We start from the raw sequence: 19,041 nt of genomic DNA, 5'->3' as shown, positions 1-19,041 counted from the left end.
TGTTTTGGTACATAAATATATATTTCTTCAGCACTTATGATGTCAGTCAATACACAAATGTTTTGCACTTTACAAATTTGATGATAGGGACACAAATACCATGTCGTTCAGCAGATATTCGAACTAATTTGTGTGAAAGCCAAAAATGTAAAGTGAAAAAATCTTCATGCATGTGTTGCCTCATTACAATATGAGGAATCAGTGGATCCCAAAAGTCGTCTTTTTCTCCATGTTGAGTCCTTTCTCATGTACGATTTTGAACTGATAATTGTTTGATGTCTGTCCTTTTATCAACCCACTTTTAATGTATTTCTTCATGTAATCTTCTAGAGAGTGAAACTACTAACACAGGATGTATATGCCCTGGGGAAACCTGGAACACCCTGGGAATTTTTTCATTTGGGAGAAAACTCTGAAACACCCAGGAACTTTTTAGTAGAATCCAGGAAATTTTCAGTGCTTTAATTTTCAGTTGATTTTTTAAAAAAAAATTGATTTGTAAGAACTGATACCCTGACAAAAAAATCACTGTTTCCTGCTACTACAGAATAATACTGTAGGAATAAAGCATAAAAGAGAGAGAGAAAAAAATGAAAGCTAAGTTGCAAAGCAAATGCACCATTTACAGTAACAAAACGCGGTGCTCACATAAGCATCTGCCAACTGCAAAATGTGTTGTGTGTCAAAGGCTTAAGGAACAACAGTATGCTATACTTCATAACCGCTAACTGCTTCCAATGAGCATGATGTCACAATTGTGTACATTAGATTGGTTTGAGCTGTTGCCAGTGGGCTCAGGTGCATGTGAAGCTGAGTCACATATGAGCAGTATGTTCTTCTGCTTATGGCTACTAGAAGTGCGGCTGTTAGCTCTATCACCAGTAGCGACAAGCAGACAGATGCTACACAGGAAAATTTTTCTGGTGTGCTCAAGCTGCCAGAATTGCTCATGCACAGAACAGTCATGAGTTGTTGTGGGGAGGGGGTAGTCTACATGTGATCCATGTTTACATTTAGTGGCATTGCTGTTTCCTCTTTGATTCAGGCTCTCATGTCAAATGAGAACAAAACAGATTTCTGCGGTCAGGATCTATCAAATGAATTAAGACATTCACATAATTACAAAAGGCTAAAATATGTTCTTAGTTCAGTTTTTGGATTTTATTTTATTTCCACATTTTTGGGTGACAAGCACTAATCGCCTTGCAGAACTATAAAATTATTTATGTCGTTGCCGAAGAAATTTGGCTTTTATTAATCTTTTCCACTGAGGCAGTCAGTTTATTTGAAATGAAGTGTTTCATTCCACATTATTGGCTCTTCTGGCACGTATAGCATTACGCATTAATAAAGAACCAAACTCGAGAAAATATAGTCCTGGTACTCCAAGAAAATTCACATCCTGAAAACCATACTGACTTTGAGGACCAGCCACTTATAAGAATTTTGAGCCCAGAAGACCAGATATTTTTGTCATTATTTAAAATTTTACTTGCACCTTTGTTTGACGTATCTTAAAATGTAATACACACAAAAAACAACCAATATTATACATAAAAGCTAAGCATTTCTTTTAGCTGCACTATGTGTATTAATTTAAACCATTAACTTTTACTACTTGTGTGTTCGTGCTGCTTAACATTGATGTTGCTATTAGCCGACTGCATCATGTATCCTATGCTCTTAATATCTGTAGTCAACGGCTGGTGAGATCACATAACATGGCTATGATTGCCTCACACAGGGCACCACAATCTCGATTTTAGTGCTTTGGAAACTGACATGCTGTGTTTTGTGGAGTTCAAAGTTACAATTTCATAATACAAAAATATGCAGTGTACATGTTGCTGCACGCAAAAGGTCTTTCCAAACTGTCTTTTTTTAATTTTGGTTTCGTTTTCTAAAGTGGCGGGAAGTTCTACGCCAATATATAAAACCTTAACCATTCAAAGGATTGATAAGTTCTACAGTGCCAAGGGGAAGTATACTATCAATTAACATGGAAAAAGTGTATCTTTTAAATGGGAAATCTTGGAAATATCTGAGATATTTTTTTCCTTGTCCCTGTATGCACCCTGTAACACCTCTGAACTATGTACACCAACATTTCTTATACCAATGGCTATCAGAGCCTAGCCTCACTAAAATAACGCTAAGTACCCCTTTTATGGCTGTTTCCATTGAGTATACTAAAATTATCATCCTGAAATACTTCGTTCACTTTGTTCAGTAGCCTACTAACTGAGAATATACCCTTAATGCCCCTCCCAGAATGAGTCAGATATGTGTTGTTCTTACTAATTACCTGCTACTGCTATCACTGTCAAAATGACAGGTGGTTGGGTGGCAACACACACTCATGCACGGTTTGAAACTTTCACATTTACCTTTGTTATGTGCAATGGGAAATTGTTGCCACTGTGCTTCAACAGACTTACCTATGTAGCATTTATTTGACAGTTCACCAATTAAAAGTTTGTGAAACACCATGGTTCATATTATCTAAAGCTTCCTTAACATGATGGGATGAAAGAATTTCTTGAATAATATCAATTAAATATGTGATACCTCTAGTTTCCTCACATCTAACTCATTGTTTAGCGTCATTATATAACCAAAGATAATTTAAAACTATAACAAAGTGTTACGGTAAATTAGATTCTTATAAAAAACAAAATTAGTAACACAGTAAACTTTTATGCATAAATTGGAAAAAAAAAAAAAAACACGAGAATGAAAAATAAGTGTCAAAATATGTTAACAGGTAAGAAAAGTGCAGAGAATGATCTGCTATTCATTAAAATATAATAATGATAAACTTTCCTTAAACAGATACACAATCTTACATGCACATCTGGAAGGAACATGCAGAAAGACAGAATTGATTATACGAGTGAAATAAGAATCACTTAAGACAGAACTATCTTTAAGAGTTTTTTATTAAAGATAATTGTTCAATATATTTGAATGTATGTGGCTAGCTACAGAACTTCTTAATGCATATTTGTTGGTTGGATGAATGAGAATTAAATTGTTAATTGTATCTGAAGGAAAATTCACTTAAGAAAACTGGAAAAATTAAAAAAAAAAAGAGTTGTTAACCACTGATTACCTTCAGGAGATAAAATAAATAGTACTGCCAATAGCTGCATATAAAAATACACTCACTATCCTTTGTTTCAGGGCTATTAACTCCTTTCTCAGGAAAGAGAGCTGGTTAGGATGGGGAAGGTTAAGAAGGAATGGCAGATCACTAAAGTCCCAAGAAAAGAATGATCCATGTCTTGTGGAGATGAGGGCCAGCCAGAGATTAAGGGGGAAGAGTCAGAGAGAATAAGAGGTCAAAGATAGCACTTTGTCAAGCACTTTTGTTCATAGAAGATAAAGACAGAGTGAGAAGTAAAGATGGGTTAGCAAAGGACCAATGTATAGTGTAAATAAGGCTAGGAAAGTGGAAATGCATAACAAGTGTGTGTGGGCGGTGGCGGGGGGTGGGGGGTGGGGGGGGGGGGCAAGATGTTCTAATGAAGAGTATGTCTAGGAGAGTGTTGGGATGTGAGAATGTGATGGAAGGCAAGTTCCCATGATGGAGTTCAGAGAAACTAAAATTGGTGGTTCCAAATAATCCATGTGTTATAGCAGACACTCAGGGTCCTTTAGTTCATGCTGAAGAACACGCTCAGCAACTTGGAAATTGTTGTCTTCAAGCTTTTAAGTTCATTTATGTGGTCAGCCATTTTAATGGTCGTCATTTCTATATGAAACAAAATGCAGCAGACACAAGCTGGTTGATAAAAAATGTCCATGGTTTTAGTGAGGTGAAGTGTCAGGGAAAGTTTCTGAAAATTTTAAAAATGACCAGATGAATTTGAGTTGGGAAAAGGGTCGAGGTGTTGTAGGAAGTGGAGGAGCTCTTCTGCATCATGAGTCTGGACCAAAACAATGTTGTAAATAAAACTATGCCAAGCCAGGAGGCCCAGCATCTGGATCAAGATAAACGTTTCTTCCATGCAGCCCATAAAAAAATTGGAATGCCTGTAAAATGGGGCTAGCCTGGTTCCCAAAGTGGTTTTCCTGATTTGTTTGTAGGGCTGACCTGCAAAGATGAAATAATCATGGGATATGATGAAATTGGTGAAAGTCACAATAAACATGCTTTTAAAAAGACTGTTGGTGGCCATTGGAAAAGGCTGAGAGGCCACATGTGAGTAGGATTTTAATGTAAATTGAGGTCTCAGGAGTACTGACAAGGAGGATTCCAGGTGGAAGAGGGATGGGAATGGATATGAGATATTTCAAGAAGTGGTTGGTGTCTTTTTGCAGGATGGGAGCACCAGAGTGATGGATTGGAAGTGCAGCTAAACCAGGGCTAAAGTGTGATTGGCAACACTTCAAAATTAGTTACAACAGGATGGCCGGGATGGTTATTTTGTGTATATTTTTAAGTGGATGGATGGGGGGGGGGGGCTATTGTTTTAAGGATTTTCTACAGCTCACTTTCGATGGAAGGAATGAAGTCATTAGGAACAATCTTGTAAGTGAAGTTGTCAGAGAGCTGATGATGCCAATCTGCCACACATTCTTCACAATCGAACACCACACTAGTGGATCCTTTGTCCATAGGGAAGATAATGATAGAGCAGTCTGCCTTCGGGTCACAAATAACTCAGGACAGATTGAGTAAAGTTTTTCATGAAGGATTTAAGTGAGTGAATGGCAGGGAGGATGATTTTGGGGACAAGGAGGAGGTTCCCTTTGCGACATGGGTTGGAACTATTCAAGGAAGGGATTGATGCTCACTCTGTTAGTTGTGAATTGGGATTGGTTTGCGATGCAATATTTCCAGTTCAGGTTCATTATTACAATTTTTTTTTTTAAATTTCTTATTTATTATGTCTCATTACTTCTTTACTGCTTTCATTTTTTCATCCATGTTCCCCTCCTTCCCCTCTTTCCCATTGCCTTTCGTTATCCTCCCAACATGAGAATCACTCTCATCTTTGAATCTGAGTGACCTACCCTTCCATTTCAACCTTCCCCAGTCCATTGCTCTCTCCTTCCTGAGGAAGTAACTAATAGTTCTGAAATCTTACATAGTGTGTATACTTTTATATATATTTATCAGCAGTATTTAGTATTTATTCTCCAAAAGGCACAAGGATTGCACAGGAATATGGAAATACCATGAGAAATGCTGGCGTGAAGATAAATGCAGATGTTAGCCAAGCCAGCAGGTTGCGCTGTTGTGTTCAACCATAAAAGGCACCTGTGCAATGTCCTCAATACATTCAGCCATTGTCAGGACAGTGCCCTGTGTAGTTGAGAGTGTGTGATGGTGAAGCTAAGTAAATTCGAACATGGACAAACTTTCAGTGCTTGTATGGTGAAGCTTCTATAACTAAGGTAGCCAAAGTATTTGGTGCTTCAAGAGGCACTACTTCAAAGATTTAGACAGTCTATGGAGAAAGAGAAAAAAGCATCATCCACTAAGTCACAACACAGACAAAAGTGTGTGTTGAGTGACCCTGACAGATTGTGATGAAAAACAAGAGGACAACACCTGCAAAATTCAGTACAGAATTGAATGTAGCACTAATGAACCATGTTACATTACACTGTGTTATATAAATACTTGTTCCATAGATCACAAATACAGCATTTCGTAATGATATGGAACATGTCTCTTTAACATAAGTTTTCTTTACACAAAATAAGTAGTTAATTTTTTTATACTACTTCAAGTCTATATATTCATCTACTTAGTAGAAAGAGTTTTCATTCAGAAATAAATGTTGCTTGGCTATCTGTCAGACTTTTAATGCTATTTGGCAAATGACAAAGGATGTATGTGGCACCAAAATTCACCCCTTTCTATACCAAAGTCATATTTAATCCAGAATAGTAAAGATTATCCCATCTTCTGTTATTGTAGGTATGCATTTCACTGTTATTTTTGAATTGGAATGTCTGCACTAAAACAACATGGTGGGAGCTCCATAATCATGGAATTGCAGGGTAAGCTGAAACATCAAATGGTTTCCTACTTGTGGTCAAGTTTATGCCCCAAGAATGAAACATGGTGGGGGTTTGGTGATGATTTGGGCAGCCATATCATGGTATTCCATGAGCCTCATGGGTACTGTGCCAGGATCCATTACTACCAAGGATTATATGACCATTTTGGCTGATCAGGTCCATCCCCAGTACAGTAGTTGTTCCCCAGTGATGATGGTGTATTTCAAGGCAACATGGGCTTTATTGACACATCTTGCATCATCCAGGACTAATTTTGTGAACACAAGGATGAATTGTTGCTTCTTCCCTGGCCACCACAGTCAACAGATCACAGCATTATTGAGCCTTTGTGGTCTACTTTGTAGAGAAGGGTACATGATCACTATCCACCTTCATTACATGATCGCTATCCACCTTTATCACTGTTGTGTGAGCTTGCCCTGTTTTTGTAGAAAGCATGGTATGGGATTCCCTTGAAAACCGTAGAGGAACTGTACTCATCCATTCTGAGATGACCAGAAGATTTTTTTTTGTATGGCAACGGTTTTTCTATACCATGATAGGCATGGTGATGTGTTTTGTTTTTGGTGTTTCCATATTTTTGTCCACCTCCTGTATGTACAGGATGATTATAATTACAGTTCCAGCTTCAAAACACTATAAAAACAACCACTGCTTAGAATGATATCAAACTTATCAAAGAAGAGGAAAGTGCTATTGGGGGGGGGGGGGGGAGGGGGGAATGAAAATTTTCCCAATGGATGGCACTGTAAGCGTCATAAAGTAAGTGGATTCAGCTATAAATGACAGTTGAATCACAGTACAACACTTGCAGTGTGAGTTGCACATTAAACAATCAGTACTGTGCGATGTGCATGAGCGCACAAGTGTGGCATCAACCCACACCACACTGTTAACTTCACAGGATGGAGTGGTACTGATTGATATGCAAGCAGATTTTCCATTGCCCATATTCTATAATTCTGTGTACTGACATGTCCTTGGAGATGGAAATGGCTTCATCTGTCTGTAGAATGTTCCATGGCTATTCGTTGCCACTCCTGTGTGAGCAACAAACTCTAGAACAAACATTTTTCTTAGTGGCAGGTCCACATGAAGCAACTCCTTAACATGGGTAATTTTGTATGGATAGCAGTGCAAGATATTTATAGCATTTAACACACCATGTTCACAGGCATGTCCAAAGTTGAGACAATTCCCTTTCTACATTGCTGTGACAACATCTTCTACTGAAGTTGGATCTATTGTTTTCCTCCCCATGCCATACTGCACTTCAAAAGAACCTGTCATTTTGAGTTTCATTATAATTTCTCCCGACACTTGGCAGACATCGGACAAATCCCTTTTTTCATACCTCTGAGTGTCCCGAACGACTACAGAGCTGCTGACACAGTGTTACCATTCTTGTAAAAGAGCTTTACCAGCAGCGTGCGATTCTGCATTGAGACAGTCATGCCGACTGTCATAGGTCCAAACTGAGGAACAGCCATGTACCCCACATCTTTTATTTTGTATGTTCTGCCACTTTCAGTACCATCTAGTGTTTCATTTTTGCTAACTTTTTTCCTCCATATCGTTTCCCCTCTTCCTCAATAATATTCCGTTCAAATTTTTTGACATAATTCTGAGCAGTGGTTCTTTTTTGTAGTGTTTTGAAACTGTAACTTTATTTATAATCACACTTGACTAGCCAGCAGTTCTGCCTTACAATTTTTCATAAGCAAAAGCTTTAAATAATGTTACAAAAAAATGCAGAATTGTAAAAATTTGGTTTTATAATTTGTCAGGGAAGCAAAACTAGCATAGAATGGAGACAAATAAAAGGTAAGCAGAAAAAATATGTACTAATAATACCGATTATTGCCATGTAAAATTGAGATGATAGTTACTAATTTTTTTGTCATTACTTCAGTCTATGGTGTATGACTAAATGAATAATATGAATATAATAGAGGGAAACATTCCATGTGGGAATGAATAATAAGTTTTAGAAGGAGTAAGGGTGACAAATCGCTTAATAATTGAGGTACTGACTTATTGATAGATACATGAAAAAGACTGAGTGTTCTCTCTTAGGTTTTCATGGCATGAATAATTAATAGTGTTCTTTCAAGTTGTTGTTACCATTTTATCTGCAATATCTCAACAAGTGGGTTGGTTGTTGAAATATTATGCATAAAATTTAAACAACTCAGCAAAACACCCAGAAGGCCACCATTAAGAGAGAATGTTGGTAGCTTTTGGAAAAATCTTTCTTCAGAGCTATAGAGTAGCCTACATAAACACACTCATATGCCCGCACAGCTACAATGTCCTAGCTGACTGTGTTGAGCTGGGACAATGTAGCTATGCAGGTGTGTGTGTATATGTATACTCTATAGCTCTGAAGAAGGTTTTCTCTGAAAGATAGCAACATTTTCAGTCTTCTTCATGCGCTTATCAATGACTCAGCACCTCAACTGTTCATTGAGTTGTTACTTGTACTCTTTCCATTATTTATATTCCAGTAAAGACTTTCCTTTACCATATGAGTAACAGTAATATCAGTAACAACATATGGTTAACATGTAATAAGTGTATTATTGTGTTAATGAGAGATAAACATATAGTAATTTGAACAGAATTTGGAATGTAATTATTCTGCACAACAGGCTTGTCAATGGCTGTTGTCGGTTTCAGTAATTCCCATATTCACACATATCGTGTTTTTAAGAACTTCTTGTATTTAAACCTTGTGCAGTGAACTTACTGAAATACTGAGAACACTGTAAAATGTTTTAGAAGGCTTCTTGTTCTATGTATATTTTAGTATTTCGTAGTACAATAACATGAAAATAAAATAAAATGAATAGTCATACAATAGAATATTAGAAATATTTTACGCTTTTAGCAGTCTTGCTGAATGCTATATAGTGCAAACTGAAATGAGATTTTAAGTCACAGTGTGAATCAATTTTTAGATATCTTAGCAAACTGTCAGAATAAAAATATTAACAATATATCATCATCCATAAGACTGCAATGGATAATTTGGTTTCCTACTAGGCAGAGGAAAACATCAGTTTTCAATAGAATCTTCTTTCTGTTATTTTTTGCTTATGTACTATCACAGGGCTGTATTTGGAGTTGAAGAAAAAAGTCACATTGGGCACATGAAAGCTGTGAAACAGTCCGTATTAGATGGTACCAGCAAGTGGTCAGCAAAAATAGCCATAACAGGTTTGTTGTTATGACAGACTACTGTGCTGCCTTCATTTATGCTTCCCTTTTGCCTTTTCTTCCCAAGACACCTGCATCTACCCTGGGTAAAGATATCTCAAAGCAGGCCTTCTTGTTTAACAGAACAATAAAAACAATTTTTGATGTATCTTATAATTCTTGCATTGACAGTTAATTTTATTCCTCCTGTCATTAGAATTTGCATAACAAGTGCCTGGAGATGAGACTGATTGCTATCTCTCTTACCTAGGTTATTGTGCCACGAGATATTTGCAGGTATCATAATTTCACACTGCTGCAAATAAGATTTTATATACTTATAGTGCTGATCAATTCTTCCTATTACATTAAAGCAAAGCAGCTGCTGTTCAGAAAGGGAAAGCAAGATGCTGTTTTGTCATATCCTTACCCACTGTGCATTTCCCCCCCATGATGTGGAATGTGTGTTTGCCCTAGTCTCCTTATGTTAGGAATTAAAATGACTGTTCTATTACTGACAGATGCTGTTGTGATGCAATGACAACATATTTCCATTAGCAATATTCTGGGAACAGATATTAGCATCTTTTGCTGTCCTTATCCTCCATGAGAGACAGCAAGCTCATTAGAATGATTATATGCTCATGAAGAACATTTTTTTTTTTTTTGCACAAGCATATAATAAAATTAGAACATTTTAGCTCAGTCATTTTAATTCCAGACTACTATTTCAGCTGAATGCTCACTGTCCCTTGCAGTGCCACGTATCCTCTTGTTATGCTTTCCAGATGCCCGGATTGTCAGTTCATTTACTTTCATTTCTTCATTTTTGTATTGATGTGGTTTTGTTCTTTGGTGTGTATTTTTATATTTCCACAGAAACACCTTTTCAGTGGATCCTGACACACACATTGATTCAATCGAACAGGCCGAAGAAATGGTATTAGAGGGAACATCCAAATGGTCTTGCAAGATCGCTATCACAGGTATCACGGCCACAACATGAAACAAAAATAATGCAACCATTAAAAAAATTGAAAGTGAAAGCAAATCCCCAAAGTCATGGAACCTGCACTCTTCTTCCTTTAGAAAAACAAATATTATATCCTAAGGATTTACAGTCTCACCCTTCTATAGCAACATATGCCTCACTGATAAGTTTCACAAATAGACACTTCTCACCTACAGCCTCCATATTCTCTGCCTTTCTTTTTCTTACTAGTCTTCTGTATATAAATCTTCAGGTGTTGTTCTCTGTTGAAAATGTAGCTTTGCCAGCTTCCTTAGGCATATGTGTAATTGCAGCAAACAGTTTTCTGTCTTAGATGCTTACTTCATTCACATGTCTGTGGGAACATTTAAGGATATAATCAGGCAGAACTACCTAAATGCATTTCATTGTCATTGCTTAAATATCCTTTGCCCCAGATGTAGGTATTATTTTAGTTTTTATTAAAATGATGTAAATTCAGGATTGGAAATATTAAACAACCACTCACCTGTAGCTGATTGATGCAGGGTGCAGAGATATAAGTAAACAGCAGGGAGGCTTTACTAACTTTCAAGCAGCCATTCTTTTTGTAGTTTGTTTTCAAATTAACATACATAACACACAGACAGCTCCAGCCACCTGTTGTTGCAGTGACAGTGTTATCACATTGCAGTGACAGGTTATTGCAGCCTTCTGTGTGTGTGTGTGTGTGTGTGTGTGTGTGTGTGTGTGGAGGGAGCAAGAGAGAGAGAGAGAGAGAGAGAGAGAGAGAGAGATCATGTACAAGGAGTGACAGCATTCAACTTAATAAAGTGTCCCTGATGTTATATGTGTCCGCATACCACACATCAATCAGCTACAGGTAAGTTGCATTTTTTTATTATTTTATTCTGTATTGTATATTAGAATATGAAATTCATGAGACCAATAACACTGAGAAAGTGCTTCATTCACATTTAAAACAACAACCTTGAAATTTGTGAAGATAATTTCAGTGACACTTCAGTGATTTGCAGCCACAATGAAATTTTGTTGGCATGAGTTAATATCATTTAGTAGATAGTATGATTTACTGTCAAGAGCTGCTGGTAGAATGTGTTTACTGATCAGCCAGTTTCAGTCCATAGACCATCATCAAGTTCACAAAAACATTTATAACACCTTACTAGGTGACAAAATCAGTGGCATCAGATAATAAAATCCATGAATTCATCATTGTTGTCAAATAGTAAATCCATATTATTCTACTGATGTTTAATATAATGTGAATGAATACACTGTTGTGCACATTTTTGTGATTGACAATGTTATTTTCTACTATCTGACAACAGTGACAAATTCAGGGATTTTATTATTTGATACCATTATGTTATCATCTAGTATGTTTTTGTAGATCTGATGATGAAACTGGTTGCTCAATAATGAAATTTTATCAGCAGGTTTTTTGATATTCTTCAAATATGTGTGAGTTGTGGGACACAACCTTCTTAAAATATCATTTAGAACTTGCACACAAGTTAACCGTAAATTTGGGATTTCTGATAGTGTCTCTGCCCATCTTAACTGGAGATGAGGAGGGTATCAGTATTATAATTTCAAATGATATTGTGCAGGTGGAATTCTAAGAATTGTTTGTTGCACTGTTGTCAGTTGGTGTGTTTGACTATCATTACAAAACACACTCATAAGTAGAACTTAGTAGTAATCAGTCAGGAGATTTGAATGTCATTGTTGTTATTATGTCAAATTAAAATTATGTTCACACTACTTGGGTGTTATTCAGCAGCAGTATTGAACATTTGTCTCTGCATCCCTCAATAATAACTGAGCAAGATACAGAATTTTTCTGTGTGAATGAAGACTACTTTCCCAGTATTGTTCTTAGTATGTTTGTGCTTTGGACCACACTTAAGTGCAAATTTTATTTCCATTTATCTCTTTAGCAGACAGAATTATATGTATTATTACCTTTGGTCTCTTTACATACACAAAAAGATATTTAATGAAATTGAATATTGTAAACAGTGACCTCACAGTAATAACTTAAATGTTTCTGTGAATGTGGTTTTTTGAAGCTACATGGAGGTCACAGAAGAAAGCATAAAGGGGAAAACCTCATAAGAAATTGGTACCCCTAAAATGTTTTCTTCAATAGAGAACCAAAACCACTTTTAGATGTTAATGTTTTTACATGTTTTTATGTTCTCTTTTGAGGATAATGCCCATTTTGGGCTTAGAAATACTGAAATGCATTTAGCTTAGTTCAGGTTAGGTGATATAACTGTAGACAGAAGTTTAACTTTACACATTTGACATACTTTGTATTTTTTCCTGTTGGCTTGTAGAAAATAATCCTTACAAAGTAAGCATGTTACATGCATTCATTAAACTTACAGGCCTGGTAGCTACAGTACACATTAATACACATGTGAAAAATGCATATACAGTTTTTATGCCACTGTAGTTTTTTTTTTATAGATGTAGTCACTAAATGAAATATGTAACCTGAAATGAATGTAAAATGTGTATTTTACATTCTCATTTCAGTTAAACAGTCAAACATACAGATTAGTGGACAGTCTTTTTAAGCTGCACAATTAATAAACTTTTAGTGGTATTCACTCTCACAGTCACAAGTCTGTTAACATATTAGCTGAAATGTTCAGAGTAATGAATGAAGATTTGGCATTCTTATTACAAAAAATTTTAATCAGTTGGCAATATGTGGAAAATAACTTTATCTAAATCTTTCTTTTCCTTGATTCTCCTAACATGCATGATCAGTCTTTAATACACACACTTATTGTGCTGCACGCATATCTCCTAGCAAAAACAATGTTTGTAACCTTCACAAAATCCCCCTGACATTCAGTATTCAGCAAACAGTTGTATTTGTTTTTCTTGTTTCTCTGCTATTGTCACTTCTGCTTTCTTGAGGCTGTGAGCAGCTGTACAAAAGTGAGGCACATACATATTTGACAATTGCTCCTCCCAGTCTCTTACCAAAGTATTCATATTTATGTCCTCTACCTATCACTTTCCCCTGTATGTCATTTCCAGCAATATGCACCGTCCACTTGTTCCTGTCTAATTATAACATTTCACATTGTTTCCTCTGACAATTTTCTTGTTATTGTGCACTTTTGCCTCTGACTACTAACTTCTGAAATGTTAAGTGTCAGTTGTCAGATCGTAATATACCAAAGGTATACAGGAGACAAAGAATCTTCATAGTACAGTGGGAGCTGTATTTTTTAAAAACTTCCTGGCAGATTGAAATTGTGTTTTTACATAATATTCCATTTTGTATTTTTGCTTTACATACAATAATTTTGATCCATGACAAATGTTTGGCCACCATTCATGACTGAAAATGGAAAAAAGAACAAAAAAATTGAGTTGGTAGGTGACAAATTGGAAGTGGTCTCTCATCTTTACAAATAATTTCAATGTTTTTACATGTTCTGTTGTGGTTTATTTTATTTTTATTTTGGTTGTGCAAGTATTTTCAAAGTGTTTGATACATTGCTTTGGATGTTAAGGTTGGAGTTTGCATTTGTAAATATATATTATTTCAGTTGTTTCATGATTTTTTATTGCATTGTTGCTTACAACTGTTGTTCTAATATTAACATACAAAATTGTGCTGCTTACATTGCATGTTAATATAAAAGCAGCTTTCGTTTACTAAATATGCATGTATTTGCATTTATAGTAATTTCCATGCTACTAGAAAATCATTGTCCACTTCATTTATAGTGTAAATAGTAATGCTTCTAGCATGAAAATTAAAGTTAGATTTAATTAAATTGTCATCTTTGTCGGTCATTTGTTACCAAAAATCATAATTTATAATAGTACTGATATTTTACTTTTATAGAATTTTCAAGCATGTGCATGAAATCAGTTGTTTGAAATCCTTAGCACTTTTACATAATAATTTTAAATGCCATAAATTGAAGTGTCCTGGGTGTAAATAACCTACTTTACAGTAGGCCTCCTATTTCCTTGTAATCACTGCACTACATGGAAGAGTGAACTACCTGCTTTTCCTCTTGATAAGTACATGCTTGGTGTACTGTTGTTAAAAATCACAACAAATCTACATATCTGATATTAAGAAAGTCTTTGCTGATATGTGTAGGGAGTTCAGATGTAAGTATTACAATCTCAATATGTTTGTGAAAGATATATGCTTCAAGACCAAGTTTTCAATCTATCATTTGTCATACTTATCTACAATTGAACAAGATGACTTCTGAATAGACAAACAGCATGAAGTAGCCATAGAAAAAACCAGTTCCAGAAAGAAGCTACAGCATTTTTAGTGTTTTCTATTACACTTCTGAAATGTTATACATTGTCACATTAATATTTTCACCCAGCTGCAAGTGTGGAGAGTGATCTGAACCAGTAGTTGTCCAGGAGAGTGGGACAGCAGTATGTTGTTTGTGTTAACCTGGCTTGATTTATCATTTCAGGCACCTACATTTTGTGATCTATATCTTCCATGATTTCTCTTAGCCACAGGCATCACAAGAGATATAGCAGAATCTGTGGACATATTCTTCAGTGAGCATCATTTTTTGTTTGCTTCTGTTTATAATACAATGTTACAACTATCAAATGAAATGAGTCATTTTTAAGGTGTATAGCCATGTAGAACAAACTCAGAAGGTTATTAGCTGGTAAAATGTAAAAGTTATGTAAAAAATACAACACTGAGGCAGTTTTGCTAAAAAAATATTTTTTTAGTTCTTCTCCTCTTTTAGCAGAAGTATAAAATTGATAGTTTTGTCTTCCCAATAATCATACTGTGAAATTACATTGTCAGTAATTATGGCTAGTGATTAGGTAGCTAATTATTTTCATACAAATGAATGTATGATAAAGAGAAAATTAGTTGTGTGATTAGATTTAATCATTATGAGATCACTCATGTTTTTCCCTGACCAGGGTATCAAATCTCCATTGCTTTTCTCGTATTCATATGCATTTGGCACTTCTCTGATTTTATTCCAGTTGCTTAGGAACTTCAATCCTATGTGCTGGCATAAAACACAAACCGATAGGCCATACTGGTATATTCCTTACCCCTGGGGACAAGTTGTTTAGACATTTTCAAATCAGTTATTTCCTGGAAAATGTTGTTTGAAAAGCATTCAGCTAGAAAAGAGACTAATTTTTATATAAAATTAGAAGAAAAAACAGAGTTTTCTTAATCTTTACATTGGCAACATGTGTGATCTTCTATTATTTTCCATGCCATGTTGATATTTAATTCTCACGCTGTCATAAATGTTACTTTCACTGAGTATTAATTGCGGCTTTAGTATGTTCTGAGTGCTGAAAAACTTTCAAGTTGAATCACAGTTCAGAATTCACATGAAACTCATACGCCCCATATAAATGGCTGGGAAAGCTGCTTCTGAGATCGGAAGAACATAAGACCATGCAACCTCCAGCTGCATAATCCTCACTAGAGGACAGCAGTATTTAAACCATCCATGTAGTTGTTAGCTGCTTTACTTTTTATGCCACAATAATCCAGAATCAAATTTTACACCTTATTTTCTTATCACATACATGTATTTTTTATTTTTCGCTCACCTTTACTCTCTGGAAATAGTAAGTTCCAAATGTCTCCTCCAGTTGGCCAGTTGCCATGGTCTCATTCTCTAGGCACTGAAATCAGCAGTGCTCACAAGGGAATAGTCCTCCTTGTCATGTTGAAACTCATTTCAATTTTTTATTTACTTTTTCACTTGTAGGCATCTGTATGGGCATCAGTAAAGAAAGGTTTAACTGCTGATATGAACTGGGAATAATTTTGATATTTTTTGAATGCTTTTTGCACTTAAAACTGTCTGGTGTAGAACCATGTGATTCACACTTTCATGTCACAGCTTTGAATAATCAACTGAAAACAATCAAAAGATAAACAACTTTTCATACAGTCAGAGAAATGACACCACCGGCACATATGAAGGTCATTTATAGTTAGTAGTATCTTTGGAAAGAATGCACACCAAGTTCTTTGTGTTTGGCATTTGTGTGAACCAAGGTAGTCGAATGATTGTCAAAAATTTGGACGAACAAGAATTTCATGTGGTCATTAAACATTACTTTATGAAAGGAAGAATGCCTCAGGAGACTAGAGAGAAGCTTGATAAACATTACAGTGACTCTGCACCTTCAATTAGAACAGTTTATAAGTGGTTTCAAAATTTTCGGAGTGGCGGTATGGGGACAAGTGATGCTGAACTTTCTGGATGCCCTGTGGAGGTTATGACTCCAGAAATCATTGATAAAATCCATGATATGTTGATGGATGACAGAAGAGTTAAGGTGTGTGAAATTGCTAGTGCTGTGGGTATCTCAAATGAATGGTATGTAATATTTTGCATAAACATTTGGACATTAGAAAGCTATCCACAAGATGGGTCCCACAATTGCTCACGCTTGACCAAAAACGGAATCATGTGCAGTGTTTCAGTAATGGTTTGCAGCTGTTCAGAAAGAATCTGCAGGACTTCAAGCATTGTTTTGTCACTGTGGGTGAAACATGGATACATTACTATACTCCTGAGACCAAACAATAATCTAACCAATGGGTTACCAAGGGAGGAGATCAGTCCTTCTGCCGGAAAGGTTATGGTGACTTTCTTTTGGGATTCACAAGGGATAATCCTCATTGAGTATCTGGAAAATTGTAAAACTATTACAGGTGCATATTATTCATCGGTACTGGACTGTTTGAAAACTGTGCTGCAAGAAAAACACCGGCGATTGGACCGCAAAAAAGTCCTTTTCCATCACGACAATGCACCAGAACACACCTCAGCACCTGTGGTCGTAAAATTTATGGAAGTAGGATTCCAGCTCATTTCACATCCCCCATAATCTCCAGACTTGGCTCCCTTGGACTACTATTTGTTCCCCAATTGGAAGAAATGGCTGGCGGGACAAAGATTTTATTCAAACGAGGAGGTGATTGCAGCAATGGCCGAAGTGTATAAGTCTAAAAGGTTTACCCCAAACATGCAAGTAGTTTATATTTTTGCCTGAACTTTTCAAATGCCCCTCGTAATTTTTGTTTTCTTGGATAGATAATTGTCAACAAATATAGAAATAACCTTAGGCATGCCCCTGAATTGTGTTTTGGTACCCTTGCTATTCATGTCATATGTCAGTGATCTGGCAGACAATGTTGGGTATAACCTCAGATTTCTTTTGTGGGCAATCCAGTTATCATAATGAACCACTAGCTGAAAATTAGCGTGAATATTGGTAAGATTTCATAATGGCTCAAAGATTGGCATCATGCTCTAAACCTTTAAAAGTTTAGAATTATGACTTTTACAAATTGCAGAAACACACTATCTACAGTATCAGTGTGTTATAATTTGAATCAGTAAAGTCATACAAATACCAGATTGCAGTTGTTTGTAGGCATATGAATTGGAAATATTACAATGGTGTCATGGCTAAAGCAGATGCAGACTTCGGTTCATTGGTAGAATACAAGAATAATGTGATCTGTCTGCAAAGGGAACTGCTTACAAGGCATGCGTAAAACTTGTCTTAGAATGTTGTTTAAGTGTTTGGGCGTAATACCGCAGGGAAGGGCACATTAATGGTGACACATTTGATTCACTCATGTAAGAATGTCATGAAAATTCTGAGAAAGCTGAACTGGCAGATGCTTGAAGATAGACGCCAACTATCTCATGAAAGCCTGCATACAAAATTTCAAGAACCAGTATCAAGTGAGAAAGCCAGGAATATAGTACAACACCCCCCGCCACCAATGTATCACACCAATAGTTATTGGAGGGACTTGATTAGGTGAAGTACTGAATACACAGAGACATTTAAACACTCATTCTTCCCACACTCCCCATACAAGTGGATCAGGAAGAAACACTAATACATGTACTTTGGGAAATATCCTCATAATGCACTGCACAGTGGCTTGCAGAGTGTAGTTGTAGATCTGTAAAATGTTGATTGTCCTTTGTTGTTTCTGTGATATAACTGTCTATTGTACAGGCAGGTACTGCTTTTCTGATACACTCTGACACACTGTCATCATATTCTCCCCAGATTTTGCTAGATCATCAAAACATTTTGTCACTGCTGATAGTTCTGAGGTGGACAACACATTTTATTATGAAGAAGAGCTGTATTTCAGTGATACTCTCACATGCATCAACAATGTAAGTATCATAGCTACATCATCTATATTTACACTGATCAGCCAGAACATTCTGGCCAACTGCCTTATAGGTGATACATCCAGTTATGGCATGGATAACAGCGATGATGCATCATGGCACAGAAGCAATTAGACCTAGGTAGGTTCATGGAGGGAGTTGCCGCCACACTTGCACACCCAAGTCATGTAATTACTGTAAATTTCAGGGAGGGGGGTGATGAGCTCTGATGCCATGTTCAGTGACTTTCCAAATGTGTTCGATCGCCATCATGCTCCTGGCCTTTTGACATGGCACATCTTGTTGAAAAATGCCACTGCTGTCGGGAAACGTGATCGTCTTGAAGGGACTTGGAAATAAAAGCCTTATATTAGCATGAGGTAATTAGTTACCACAATAAAAGCAATTGGATCATCCCTAAGATTGGCAACAAAGTAATCACAGTAATACTTCCTCATAGGAAGTGACAGACCTGAAAGGTAGATGTATAGGCCATGCAGTGATTTATCACACAATGCAGTGTCATTACGTAATGCTGCGCCTGTAGTATTACCTTCTGCATTAATTAACATACTACAGAATCAGAATTCTTTCTTCAGT

At 36.3% G+C, this 19,041-nt stretch overlaps 1 protein-coding gene across 1 annotated transcript in view; it reads left to right on the top strand.

Moving 5' to 3' along the window:
* LOC126198608 (protein unc-13 homolog B) overlaps positions 1-19,041 on the top strand; it is a 450,615-nt gene that overhangs the window by 70,908 nt on the left and 360,666 nt on the right. Inside the window, exon 4 of the mRNA XM_049935061.1 lies at positions 9,149-9,255. Coding sequence (XP_049791018.1) covers positions 9,149-9,255 — 107 coding nt within the window. The remainder of the gene's footprint in view (positions 1-9,148; positions 9,256-19,041) is intronic.

This window comes from Schistocerca nitens, chromosome 8 (genome assembly GCF_023898315.1).
Source record: "Schistocerca nitens isolate TAMUIC-IGC-003100 chromosome 8, iqSchNite1.1, whole genome shotgun sequence".
In the NCBI taxonomy this organism is placed as follows: domain Eukaryota; kingdom Metazoa; phylum Arthropoda; class Insecta; order Orthoptera; family Acrididae; genus Schistocerca; species Schistocerca nitens.
This window is presented reverse-complemented; position numbering and strand designations above follow the sequence as displayed.